The sequence below is a fragment of the Nycticebus coucang genome, chromosome 1 (genome assembly GCF_027406575.1).
Source record: "Nycticebus coucang isolate mNycCou1 chromosome 1, mNycCou1.pri, whole genome shotgun sequence".
Taxonomy (NCBI): Eukaryota; Metazoa; Chordata; class Mammalia; order Primates; family Lorisidae; genus Nycticebus; species Nycticebus coucang.
Genome location: NC_069780.1, coordinates 184779487 through 184793242, shown reverse-complemented (window position 1 = coordinate 184793242; position 13756 = coordinate 184779487). Strand labels below are relative to the sequence as shown.

At 41.0% G+C, this 13756-nt stretch overlaps 1 protein-coding gene across 1 annotated transcript in view; it reads right to left on the bottom strand.

Annotated features, from left to right (window-relative positions):
* Positions 1-13756, bottom strand: part of DNAH5 (dynein axonemal heavy chain 5) — a 237582-nt gene that overhangs the window by 175329 nt on the left and 48497 nt on the right. The window contains exons 17-18 of the mRNA XM_053599003.1: positions 10745-10916; positions 6283-6428 (exon numbers count right to left, since the gene is read on the bottom strand). Of these exons, the coding sequence (XP_053454978.1) occupies positions 6283-6428; positions 10745-10916 (318 nt within the window). The remainder of the gene's footprint in view (positions 1-6282; positions 6429-10744; positions 10917-13756) is intronic.

The following is a 13756-nucleotide window of genomic DNA, read 5'->3' as shown; positions in this document are numbered from 1 at the left end:
TAGACCATCAGTTGGTCACAGTGTCCAACTCCATTCCAAGTTCCAGCTTCATGGCCCATCCATTTGAAACATCAGCCTTGTTGTTCTGTTACCTCCTCACCACAGAGACTTAAACCTCTACTACCTGCTCCAGGGCACATGGCATTCTAATGCCATTAACACAGGAACATTCTGATGGGCCCTGAAATAAACTATTATACTTCTTTTTCATTAAATAATGTATAGTATAACTTCATTCCCAACTCAGAACTTTTCCCAATGACCAATAACCACCCCTGGCTTAGAGATAGTCATAAAAAGAGAGAGAGAGACAGTTATGGAAAAGCTACAGCTAGGGTAAGGAGTAAGAGATGGGGTAGAGTTAGCATCATCTACACGTAACAACTACAAACTCTGGAACAAAATTCCCTGGATTCAAATCCTAGCTCTGTGTTATCCTGGAAAATGCTTCTCAGCCCCACTTCCCCATCTATAACAGAGCGAGAAATGGTAGAAACTACCTCAGGTCGTTGCAAGTATTCTGTAAGATGATGCATGAAAAATGCTAAGAGAAGTCCCGGGCTCAGAGTAAATATATAAGAGGTGCTTGGTCCTAATACTGGCCAGCAAATAACATACAACCACAGGACCTAAACATGTGCCATCCTGTTAACCTCATTCTATATGAATGAAGTCTTCATTTTCTGAATGATCAGTATATTTTTTTTCTTTTTTTTTTTATTAAATCATAGCTGTGTACATTGATATGATCATGGGGCATCATTCACTAGCTTCTTTCACATATACCCTTGTAAGATGCACCGCTGGTGGATCAGTATATTTTTTAACATCTGAATCTTAAGTCCTCTGACTCTACCTTGGAGAGAAACACATGAGCCATGGTGTGATCTCTCACCCCCAAAGCCAGCTCTCACAGAGAATCCTCAATTAACTTTCTCTCCATTCTTTCAGTGCTCTCAACAGTACAAACACACAGTTGAAATCAGAAAATTCCTTTATAGTGAGGGTGATGGCAGAAGTGGTTAATAACTTTTTGAAGGCTAACGTAGTACTAATAGGATTGTTTAAAGGTCTTAATTTTTCTAAGAATAAAAGCATAATCATTAAAAAAAAAAAGCAGCATAGAAATAAAGCAGAATATAAATAAAGTAGTAATAAATAGATTCATTTAAATATCCCCTATGTCAAACAAAGTATATCACACACACTGCCTCCACTCACCCTGAGTCATTCCAATAATTCTTGCCCACAATAGCGCCAGATATTGGAACCCACCCAAAAGGTCTGTCTTCCAATCCTGAGTTGTCTCCTCCCTGACTCGTCAGTGGAACTCCAACATTTCCTCATTCCCTTGATGCTTCAGGACTCCACTAGGACCCACGTTTTCTCCTGGTCTACTCACCCTGACCCCCTGGTTCACATCTGCTCCCAACAACACGATTTCTTACTCCAACCATTACTTTGTCACTATCATTTACTCCCTTCAGGCTTCCACTGCCCCACCTAGGAGAAGTCTAATCCTAATGAAGCCGGTACTCTACCCTCTCCACTGGCACACACAGCCCATGGTGATGCAGATGCTTGGCCCTGGGAATTCATGGTCCCCATGCTCAATCTGGCCCCAGCACGACCCAGAAATCACTGTATAAGACTACAGTCACTTTCCTCCCCCGGGCCCCCAAATAGGCATGTGCTCAAAGATTCACACCATCCTTCCTCCTATCGTACTCAGCTAGCAGCCTTGACTTTTACTGTACAAGGCATGCAAAGCCTGCAGGCAGAATGGGGAACAAAGACCCCATTTTTGTCAAGGGAAACCCCCCAGAAAAAGGGAAATCAGAGAAATAAGCTGAGCAAGGTGGAATAAAAACAGGTCAGCCAGGAAATGTCTTATCTGAGCAGTTTCCTGCTTTTCCTAGAAGCCTGGCCTGCAGGGGAGGCAGCTTGAAAACACCCCTGCTGGGTCTGTGAACACTCTGAAGAAACAATGGCCACAGAGGAAGCTGCTCACAAGGCCTGAGTAGAAAGATTAACCAGGCCGTCCCCTTCCCATCAACAGCCAAACAAATACCCATTGTGGAGATTTGTATTTGGCCAGGGCAGAGATGAAGGGACTGGCTCAAGCCCTGAAATATGGATAGGAGAGCTTATATCCCTTAATCAACAGAGGAAGATGCCTCTGGGTGGAGATCAGAGGAAAATTCTACTGTCCCACCTGTTCTTCAGAGGAGACGGACAACAGTGGTGTTTTACTCCACAGTGAACTAGGGGGATTAACCTTCCTCCCTAGGAATCTGTGGGTGTGACCACAGACAGGAGGCTGCCCCCACACAAGGCTCAGGTTTTGGATTTCTCAAGACTGCTCAGACCCTTAAGGTTCATGATAATAGAAAGAAAAGGAGCTGACACACTTCCTCAGAGAAACTGCTGATGTTTTTGTTCCCTTCCTCAGCTTACCCTCTGGGCTAATGAGGAAATAGCCTTCAACAAAAGCTGAGTGGAAAAACACTCAGGGTCATTACTGGAACCCCACTAACAGGCAATGGGCCCCTGTGTTTCCCACCTTTGAAAATTCTATTCTGTGGGTCTCTCATCGCTTCTAACTTTATTTTTCTTCAGTCCATCACTGCCAGCTTCACAGGTCTCAAAGGACCCTGCCCCCAGGGTGGGAACCTGGCAAAGCCACAAACCGAGGACTCACCCAGTGCCTCAGCCCCATGCCCTCACCCACAAAACAAACTGACCTCCATCGCGAACCCCTTATCTTCCTGCTTCAGTAAATGCAATCACTCTCTTTTTATTCAAGAATAATCTACACCCTGAATTCTGAATCACTTCTCCTGCTTCCTCAGGCGTCATGCTTACCAGCCACCCCTTTTCTTCCTCTCGACTTGATTTTCTCCCTCAGCTATGAACATACTTGATGTACTTCAACTCACTGCCTTTCTCCAGCTACAGCACACTTGTACCTCAGGGCCTTTGTACTTGCTGCTGCCTGGAATGCTCTTTCCCAGAGATGTTCGTGCGGTTCAGTTACTCTCTCACTGCCTTTGTTCACATACAATCACAAATGCCACCCCTGACCATCAACATAAAATCACAACTTTCTGCCAGCTACTTCTTTTCTCCATCATCTTCTTACATTTTCTCCATTGACCTAACACCACCAGACACGTTTGTTTGCTGGCTTTTCTATTTTTGTTTTTCTGTATTCTCCACTGGACGGTGGGCTCCACAATGGCTGGGATTTCATAGGTTTTATTTATGTCTGTATCCCCACAGTAACGGTTTGCACAGAAGCTCCACAAAAATTGTGGAAGGAATAAATAAATCATGAAAAGTAAACAAATCCAAGAGAAATCATTCACCTATATGGGTGCAAGTGCAAAAAAATGCAAATTCAAATTAGATTCCTTGACTTTACTATTTAAAGTAAAATTAGTAAAGTATAATAAAACTGGCTTTGTTGGAAGGTAGTGAAACTGGTACTTTTGCTTTGCTAGTGGCATTGTAAGTTGATAACATCCCTTATAAAAGCAATTTGGTTACAAATATCAAAAGCCATCAAACCAGACCATACACTTTGACACAATAATCCTATGTGGGGAGAAGAAATAATTTTAAAGGGAAAACAAACCATGATACATACATATATTCATTACAGCTCTTGGCAAAATAGAAAAACTTTGGAAACTAAATGTTCAGCAGTAAGAACCTGGTAGGTAAGTTACAGTACATCAACTCAACAGAATATTCTAAAGGCATCACTAAAGTGGTTCCTGTGAAAGCATATAGCAATATGAAAAATATTTTGTGAAAAAATATTAAGCGAAAGAAAAAACATCCTTATTCAAAACCTGCTGTATATACATAGGAATCACATTGTATTAAAAGGTATAAAATACATTAAAATGATAATGGTAGTGTAGCTGATTTTAAGAATTCTATTTTTTCCATTTTATAAAAATGTTTTAAATATAAAACAAATTCACTTTTATAAAACATCAAATATGGGTAATAATAAAACTATGGAGCCAGGTGATTCCTCAGAGGGAGAAATAATTTTTTTTTTTTTTTTTTTGTAGAGACAGAGTCTCACTGTACCGCCCTCTGGTAGAGTGCCGTGGCGTCACACGGCTCACAGCAACCTCTAACTCTTGGGCTTACGCAATTCTCCTGCCTCAGCCTCCCGAGCAGCTGGGACTACAGGCGCCCGCCACAACGCCCAGCTATTTTTTTTTGTTGTTGCAGTTTGGTCGGGGCTGGGTTTGAACCCGCCACCCTCGGCATATGGGGCCGGCGCCCTACTCACTGAGCCACAGGCGCCGCCTGGGAGAAATAATTTTTAAAATGACCAGGACAGATGCGGGAGAGGATTAAGTCTACCCACAGTGAGTGTAAAGAGGAGGAGGAGCTGGAAGTTTCTAAAGTCTAGATGTTATCTTTTGATTATGTACATATAATAATGATTTAATATAATCTGAAGATTATCATAGAGGCAGAAAAGGTTTAACACAGCAAGCCTGAGACTACTATCTTTAGACAGGCCTGCTTGTGAGGTTGGCCATGGGCTGGCATCTGGGAGCTTGGATTTCAGGTGGGTTCCCACTGTTAGCTGACAAAGGTGGTTTATGATCCTAGACTAGGTGTGTAAACAATGTGATTTATGCCACATACCTGTTCTCCTGAGAGTCTGGAATTTTGGCCCATACTGGGCAGAGTACGCCTATGTGACCAGAGCCAGTCAGAACCTGGGGCTTCCCTGGGCAGAAATATTGCCATACTTTCATTCCTGGGGGTGGCAAGTGAGTTCATGTAGCCTCCACGTGACCCTCACAGTAGGGCAAACGCACGGAATCCTGCACAGGGATTTCCACAGACCTTACCTGTGGTTTTCCTTGTGGTCCAGCTGTCTCCCTACTATGTCACAGTAATACCATATTTTGGCATGTATAATGTATACTTTTTTTGCCCAAGTTTGAAGGAAAGTAAGGATGCATGCTATATATGGGTAGAACGGCTGGGGAGCTGGAGAGCCTGGTGGGCCTCTGGGGATTGCTATGCCCTCCCACGTGGAGCCACTGGGTTGGGTGCACAGGGTTCCAGTGAGGGAGGATCCAGGATATGGTGGGAACAGATGAGGGGCTCTACCAGGGAAGGGGATGGTGGCAAGGATGGTGAGATAGACCGAGGCCGTGCAGGGCAAGGGGCAAGGGGCAAGGCCTGAGGCCCAGCCACATTTGGAAGGGACTGGAAGCTCTATATAGACCCCAGGGACTATCTTGGCTGCCTGCAGGCCAAATGGCCTCAGCCGCTCCCGCCCCACCAGCCACATGCCCACCATCTCGGGAGAGAGGGAAGGGGCTGCCTTTACAGAGCAGGCAACTGCAGGGCGGCAGTGCAATCTGCCCATTTACCAGGGGAGCATTCACCCAGCGGAGAGCCAGCCACTTGCTTGAGAGGGATTTTCCTGAAACTTTGGGCCCAAATGTGGGTGAGCATTATGCACAGCAAAATACGAGAAGTCATAGGCTTGAGACAACTCCATGCCACATTCCATGAGTTCTCCTAGTAGGCGTGTCTTAGGGACCCCTCATTTAAAATCATGATTGATGAGTCCTTATCCCCAACATGCCCATCAGGAATATTGTAAATGATGCCAAAGTGACATGGTTGGGGGGGGGCACTTTATACAACATTCCTGGTACAGGGAGGAAAATGTCCCATTCACAAATAGATTTGAAAAATAATGGGTTGCAGTGAATTAAATGGAGATCTCCTGAGAGCCTTTGGTCTTCACTCTAAGCAGTTTGCACACATCCCTTCCCTTTGCCAGAATCCCTAGCTATGGCTCCAGAATTGTGTACCACAGAACACCAGTTTGGGAAGCACTGCTCTACAGAAATGTTTAAAGAAGAAACCCTGTCCAGAAGCTATTAAAAAAGCAATTGTTTCATTAATTAACCCTAGCTTACTACAAGCTCTTCTGCAAAATAGCTCCATTCTTCATAAAATATGGAAAACTTGGAAATACATTCCATTGCAATTTCTCTGCTACTGATCTGAAAAGAAACAATTTATTCTTCGTATCTAAGTGACTTGTTAGACACATTTCTCTTCATTTTCAAATTATTGTCAAAAGAATCCATGTTCAAGTCGCATCTATCACAGGACATCACGAGTGGAGGGAAATAAATCCTAATTTGTGTTTCAAAAAAATGACATTTATAGAAAAATAAATGGCAAAAAAAAATTAAATACAAATATCAATATCCTAATAACCTTTGTCATCTGGAGAAACTCTTCGCAGGTAAGTGGCTCCTCCTGGGGAAGCTGACAGAGGGACGTGCTGCTCATTTCTTCCAGAACGGCATCGATGCGGAACTCAATCAGGTCGTTGACCCTGTCAAGCAGCAACTCCAGGTCCTCTTTGGAAAAAACAAAAATGAATAAAGGAGATTAAGTATTTTGTTTTTAAAACAACAGCACTTGATTAAATGACAGCAGCAAAATCAGATTGAAAGTTCTCAGTTACCTGCCGCAGACGTCCCACTATCTCACACGTGGTTTTTTTGGTTTGTTTTTTTTTTTATTTATTTATTTTTTATTAAATCATAGCTGTGTACATTAATGCGATCATGGGGCACCATACACTGGTTTTATAGACTGTTTGACACATTTTCATTGCACTGGTTAACACAGCCTTCCTGGCATTTTCTTAGTTATTGTGTTAAGACATTTACATTGTGGTTATATGTACACCATGGAATATTATGCAGCCTTAAAGAAAGATGGAGACTTTACCTCTTTCATGTTTACATGGATGGAGCTAGAACATATTCTTCTTAGTAAAGTATCTCAAGAATGGAAGAAAAAGTATCCAATGTACTCAGCCCTACTATGAAACTAATTTATGGCTTTCCCATGAAAGCTATAACCCAGTTATAACTCACCCGTGTTTATCTTCAGTTGTTCCTTCTCTGACCAGTGTCCCAGCTCCCTGCCTGCCTAACCTGACTCATATGTGAGGATTTGGCACCCGCGCTCCTGCCCTAGGAGGCTTCCTGTGAATCTGCACACAGCTACAGTAGCCGGAGCTTCCTTCTAGCCCTGCAAATACCATATTGTCTGCCCAGTGTCAGATCTCCTTCTGGAATTCATCTTCTTTGTCCTTACATTTTCAACATTTGGCCCCAGGCCTATTCCACAGTAAGTATTCAACAAATATTTTAGAAGTAAAATTCCTCTAATTTTTCTTTTACTGTTAGTATCACAGGGTACCTTTTTATAGTTGTGCTGAAGTAAATTGAGCAGTAAGTTCCATGGATGAAAAGGCCAACCCTGAATGACACTAACGACAATTTTACATCAAAAGTAAGAAGGATGAAGAAAAGGGATTGGGCTGCTTCCACTTAATGGGCACAGCATAGGGCATATGGCACACCTCTTGGGTGCAGGACACAATTACAGTAGGGACTCTACCTAACAAACGCAAACATTGTAACCTAATTGTTTGAAATAGCTAATGGATATCCATTGAAGGGGTAATACATTTTTCAGCAGGTACCATACAGTAAAATCTCTCTTTTTCTAGTACTGCTTTCTCCTAGGAAATGAAATTGATTACAGAAAATGTATCACAGACATAAACACTTCCTTAAGTAAATACCTTTACTTCCTAAAGAATACAATCCTAAAAAGTTTTCAATCATTTCTAAGCTAATGATTAAAGGGGCTACTCAAGATACCAAATAGTTATGCCTGGTAAACTTATTCAGTACTAAATGACAGCCAATACATTTATTTAAGCATGTGTACTCAATAAAATTCATTACTCCTGACTGATTCTTCAGAGCATATTCAAGGATGTGTGTGGCAAACTGAAAAAACTAGTGCCCAAGGATATCCACAACCACATCCATGAATGTGACCTTATACAGCACAAGATATGTTGCAGATGTGATCAAGTTAAGGATCTTATGATGTGAAGACTGTCCTAGATTATCCAGGTAGGGGGCAATGTAGTCATAAGGGTCCTTATAATAAGGAGGCAGAAGGGTTGGGGTCATATAGAAGACAATATAACCACGGAAGCAAAGGAGCCAAGAGAAAGAGATTTGAAGATGCTATGCTGGTGGCGTCAAAGATGGAGAAATCATGAGTCAATGCGTGTAGGCAGCCTCTGGGAGATGGACAGACTAAAGAAAGAATTCTCCCCTGGAGCCTCCAGAAGCAACCATCCCTGAGGACACCTGGATTTTAGCCTCATAAAACTTATTTTAGGCTTCTGACCTTCATAATTTAAACCACTAAGTCTGTGGCAAATTCTTAGCAACAATAAGAAAAACTAGCACAACATTTATGCATAGATTGTATAAACTCATGTCTGCGGTAGTCCTGTTTGTTAATAGGAGCAGTTGATACTCTCTTAAATGCATGATACAAATGGCCACCTATAAGTAGAAGTGTCAGCTCACTAATCCAATGAAGAATCCTACTGTTCTTTAGATTTAACATAGTTTGCCTCTCAAAGAAACTTAATCTTTGTTCTACTTTAGCTCCTTAATCTAAATTACAGGGGAAAAAATGTAATAGAATACAAGAACTAAGAACAAACTATTTCCTCCTCTCACTCCAATAAAACATCCAAATTGTTAACACTCTAATCCTAATATTCCCTAGGGAGAATATTACTAAATTCCACCTGGGTAGCCTATTCTAATTGGGTTGTGATAACTCTTATTATGACGTTTTTATACATTTTATAAATGTCTCTTTAGAGAATTTCAGCCAATTTCCTCTTGCTTTATTTCCTGGGGAGATGTATTTTTGGAAGGAATATTAATTTAGAGCTAAGAAACTGCATTCTTATCTTTATTGATTACATCTATGTAACATTAGACACCATTAAGCATCTCTGGCTTAATATCCAGCCACATTCACTCCTTTATGATTTTTCTTTGAATACAGCTCCCAATCTAGAAAGCAAAACAAAGAGGGTGAAGCTAGGGAGTTCAACCATACTTTTTCACTTCACTCTCCCTCAAACTAGAGCTTCTCAAGTAGTCTATGATATAAAGCACCTGGTTATAGATCTCTTTCCATTTCTTTACCGTCGTAACCTCATCCAGAGGTTAAGACTGTAAAGAAATGCCTGAATACTTCTGAGCCCTACATTATTTGGAAGGTCCAGGGACAACCTACTGGTACAACAAGCTCTGGACAATTTAGACTGTGAATAGATGAGGTGCTACTTCAGCAGCCATAAATACCAGAGCAAGAGAAAAGCCTACTGAAGAAAGAGAGAGTGGATAAAAGGAAGCATCGCCCGAGGGATCGAGAAGGGAGGACCAGGAAGGGGTAAGCAGAAAGGAGCTAATAGGATGGAGGGAGGGGGATGAAGTTAAGATCATAAAGAAATGGAAAGAGACTATATGTGTATAAAAATACTGCAGTTATGAATCTGTAAATGTATGGGAGTCTGCTATACACCTGACTGAGAGTTACACAAAAGAAGTCTAAGAACCAGCCTCAGTTTCAAGCCCTTTGCTGTCAGTTTGGGGAGAAAGATGAAAGTGCAGTAAATCTTTATAACACAACCAAAAGGTAGATTCTCTGGTCCTAACTGTAGACACAACAGGAAATCACAGAAGGAAGTGTTCACAGGAGGCAGAGTGGTCAGCATGGGCTTCCTGGGAGTAGGGCTTACTCTGGGTTAGAAAAAGTGGAACCACGTGGAGGAGAAGGTTTAGAGCAGTGATTTTCAGCTGGTGTGCCGTGCAAGGATCTTAGGTGGGCTGCAAAAATTTTTAAAGACCATTAATTAAATTACTTTCGAAAGACATTCAAAGCACAGTAAGTACATTCTTTTTTATTATTATTCTTTTTTTGATCAACATAATTTAAGTGTTCCACAGAAATTCAACTATTGGTTCAAATGTGTTGTGAGATTAAAAAAAAAGGTTGAAAAACAGTAGTATAGAGCATTAGGTAGGAGAGGAGAATCCTGATGTCTGTCTTTCTGGGGAAAAAACCTCCAAAAACGCACTAACTGCATCCCCCTACCTGCCACAGAAGATGTGTTAGGGGTTAATATGTTCTTCTAGAAAAGCAGCCAAGGGATTCTGAGAAATACCACATGCAAGAGCCCACATTTGGGGACTCACTCGACACTGGCATATTAAAGGCTCTGAAAAGCCCTTCAGAAAAGAAAACAGTCCCACTGCTTACTCTGAATCTCCCAGATGTCTGTGAGTCCCTGCTTTGCAGTGTACTTGTATACATTCTGGAAAATCACATTTTAGGGATTACACTACCTTACATGTATTTTAAAGAGTATTATGTCCTTCACTAAGGAAAAACAGTGTTTGTTTAAATTTTTGCCATTCATCCTGTTGTTCAGCAGTCCATCCAAATCTTTACGTCTTTCAGTTCAGGGTCTCAAAATACACTGATCTACTTGTATAAAAAGCTGACTAACTCTAAAGATCCTTTAAATCCTAACATCTAAAAATAAAAATAATTAAAAATATGTGGTTAATCTCTAGGGATAAAATTCAATAGTGAATATTTATGGTTTCCAGGAAATTACCAAATTCATATACTTGTAATAATTCCTTATGAAACGGCTTAAGAATGACCCTCCTCGTTTCATTATTTATATCAGCATATTGGTAAGATATTACACACCAGATGTTAAGAACTCAGCCTTTCAAATTGAGAAACAGTAACCATTTAGACTTACTGATCTTTGCAAAAGTGTTTTCCAAATACATCTCGATATTCAGTGATGTCCATGTGAGTGCAGCCAAGCCAGGTTGAAGAGCTTCATCAACTTTGGCCAAATGAGGGATCATCAGTTGCTCAATGACAGGAGGCATTTTTGACTTTACTCTCTGATATTCAGCCAGCATCATCTATAATGAAATGGAGACTAAATAATCAATCAACATATCACTTCTAATATCTATTAATATCCCTTTTGTACAAATGATTGGTTTTACTGAGGGTCAAACTGTAGGACTCTAACAGCCTCACAGGCAGAATAGCCAAAATGAGAAGGAAGGAAGGGAGGGAGGGAAGGAGGGAGGAAAGAAGGAAGAAAGGAAAAGAAGGAAGGGAGGCTCTTTCCATAATTACAAATTTTTAATCCAATAAAATACAATTGAAGATGAAGAAGAACTTAAGAGTTTCTCATCTCCCATACAGCGTAAAAAGGGAAAAAAGTTGAAGTCAAATAATTTTTCTAAACCATGTGGAGTCATGGTAACAGTGTCTAAGCTTGTGCTCACTCCTCCAACTGTGTATGCTCAATGAAGGCATGCATCCTGCTCCTCTGGGCACCACCTGCGAACCACATTCAGCACCCAAAGCATCTGAGTCACCAGAGGTCTGCCTCGGCCCTTTTCTGGGATAGTGGGCCAAGTCTTGATGCAAGACCCAAAGCACACAGAGTCAGCAACCAGTGTTCATGTCAACAGGTTGTGGGAGGTAGACAGGCTGAATTCCTCACAGACCTTCCAACCCAGGGTAAGGTGCCCAGTCAGGGGAAAGTCTGTGTGACTATAACCTGCATGGGTAAATCAGCAGTGCAGGTAGATGAGGCCATCAACCAGTAGGCTGGGCTAGAGAAGCTGAGATGTCTGCCTGAGGAGATGAGACTTGTTCTCCCACCCCCTTCTGGTTGCACCATTATTTAGCCACTTCAGTTGCTCCACTACCCTATGTCCTTGCTTACCCTTTACTCAACATTCCTGGGGGCTGTAATCTCCCCTCTCTTTTTCTTAATCTTGACTGCTGTCTACTGACTACTAGGCATTCTTGCACATATACTCTGTTATGTACCCAAGTAAAGGATTCCAGGAAACAAGACAGATACTGCATTGCTTTCATGATGCCACCAGGCACATGGAACAGTGTATGCCCTTATATGCTTCCAATTTTATACACTAAGTTTGGTGTAAGTTTTGTGATTTCCTCAGTACCATCTCCCTTGCTGACCACTGTCCCAGGTTGGGGTTTCCTAGACACCTAACAACAGGTGCCATGGCTTTGAGTATCATGCATATGTCAAAGACAAAAAAATTTACATCCCTATCTCAGATCTCATTCCTGAAGTCTAGATGCATATTGGCGACAATATCACCACTTGGATATCAGACAGACACTTAAGACTCAGCATGTCAGAAACTGAAAGTTTCTTCTTCCCCCAAAACTTTTCCCACAATGGCAATTCCATCCTTCCAGCCCATAGGCCAGACCTTGGACTTGCCCTTGACTGCTCTTTCTCATGCACACACACACCACCTATCAAGGTATCTTCTATAACAGATACAGAGTATTAGCACCTGTCCACTGTTAGCACTATCATTGACTGTTACCCACATTATTGGGATGGTCTACCGCTATCTCCCTGCCTCCACTCATTCCCACCTAAGTCCAGACTCAATTTAGCAACAGGAGTGATCCTTTCAAAATGTTAAGTCAGATCACGTCCCTCCTTTACTTATATGGTTACATGGTTCTCATCTAATTCAGGAGTACAAATCTTTATACAAATACTTGGATAGGTATACAGTCTAACAAGACCTAATTTTGTCCCATTACTTCTCTGATCTCATCTCCAATCACACTTTCTCTCTTTTTCCCACTGTCTTCCTTTTTGATCCTTAGTCTCAGGACCTTTGTATCTCCTTCAAATAATTACTCAAATGCCACCCTCTCAATTAGACCTATCTCAACTACATAGTTGAGATTGTAGACCACCACCAAAATCACTCTGTACTTCATCCTCCTATTTCTTCCATAACAACTATCACTTTATTTCAATAAACTATATGATTTATCTATTTGCAATGTTCATTGCTTATTTTCTTCTTATCTAACCAGAATATATGTTCTACAAGAATAAGAATTTTGTCTGCTTTTTTCAATGTGCCTATAACAGCACCTGCACATGGGAGATAATCAATCAACTAATTAATCAGTTAAAATCAAAAGGAACACTTGTAATCTGAATATTGTAGATTCTGATCCTCTACTAAAAACATACCTATTGTATAATGTTGAACTATGTCAGTGTTTTGTTTATCTTTTACCACTTTTAAATGAGCTTAAGAGTACATCTGGCTTACTTTTCAGGGTAATATCAATATTAATAATCATTAATTATAAGAAACTATCTTTAATGTACCTCTTAAATACAATTATTATTAATCCTACATATGTGCATGTTGGTATACATATTACCTTGATATTAGATCAATGTTTCCCAAAGTGTTTTCCTTGGAATACAAAGCCCAAAAGACTACGTAAGGAAAATGACCCCTTGATGGGTAAATCTGAAAAAAAACAGCATACAGTATCTCCCATCTGGGACCATCACAATTTTTAATGAGAAACCTGCTACAAGGGAGTAAGAAGCCATATGGTGCTTTGAGAATTTTATTAAACCCAGTATTTCCCAAATGGATCTCATAATCTTTTCTTCGTATAATACCTTTCCACAATTTCTATAATATTCTTTCAATTTCCATCAAAGCCACTTTAGAAAAGTCTAAATTTGATGGTTCTATCAGCAGCTACTTACGCATTTCCTGGAGATTGTATCCCCTGCATACTTTTTCTCTAAGGTCCACCAGTTAGTCTGTCTGGAAGCATCCTCAGAATCTGCCTCCAGCAGGCTTTCTATTTCCCACCTTTAATCCTTTCACCCCAGGAGCTATTATTCCTCTAGTGTCCAAAAGAGGAACCTAGA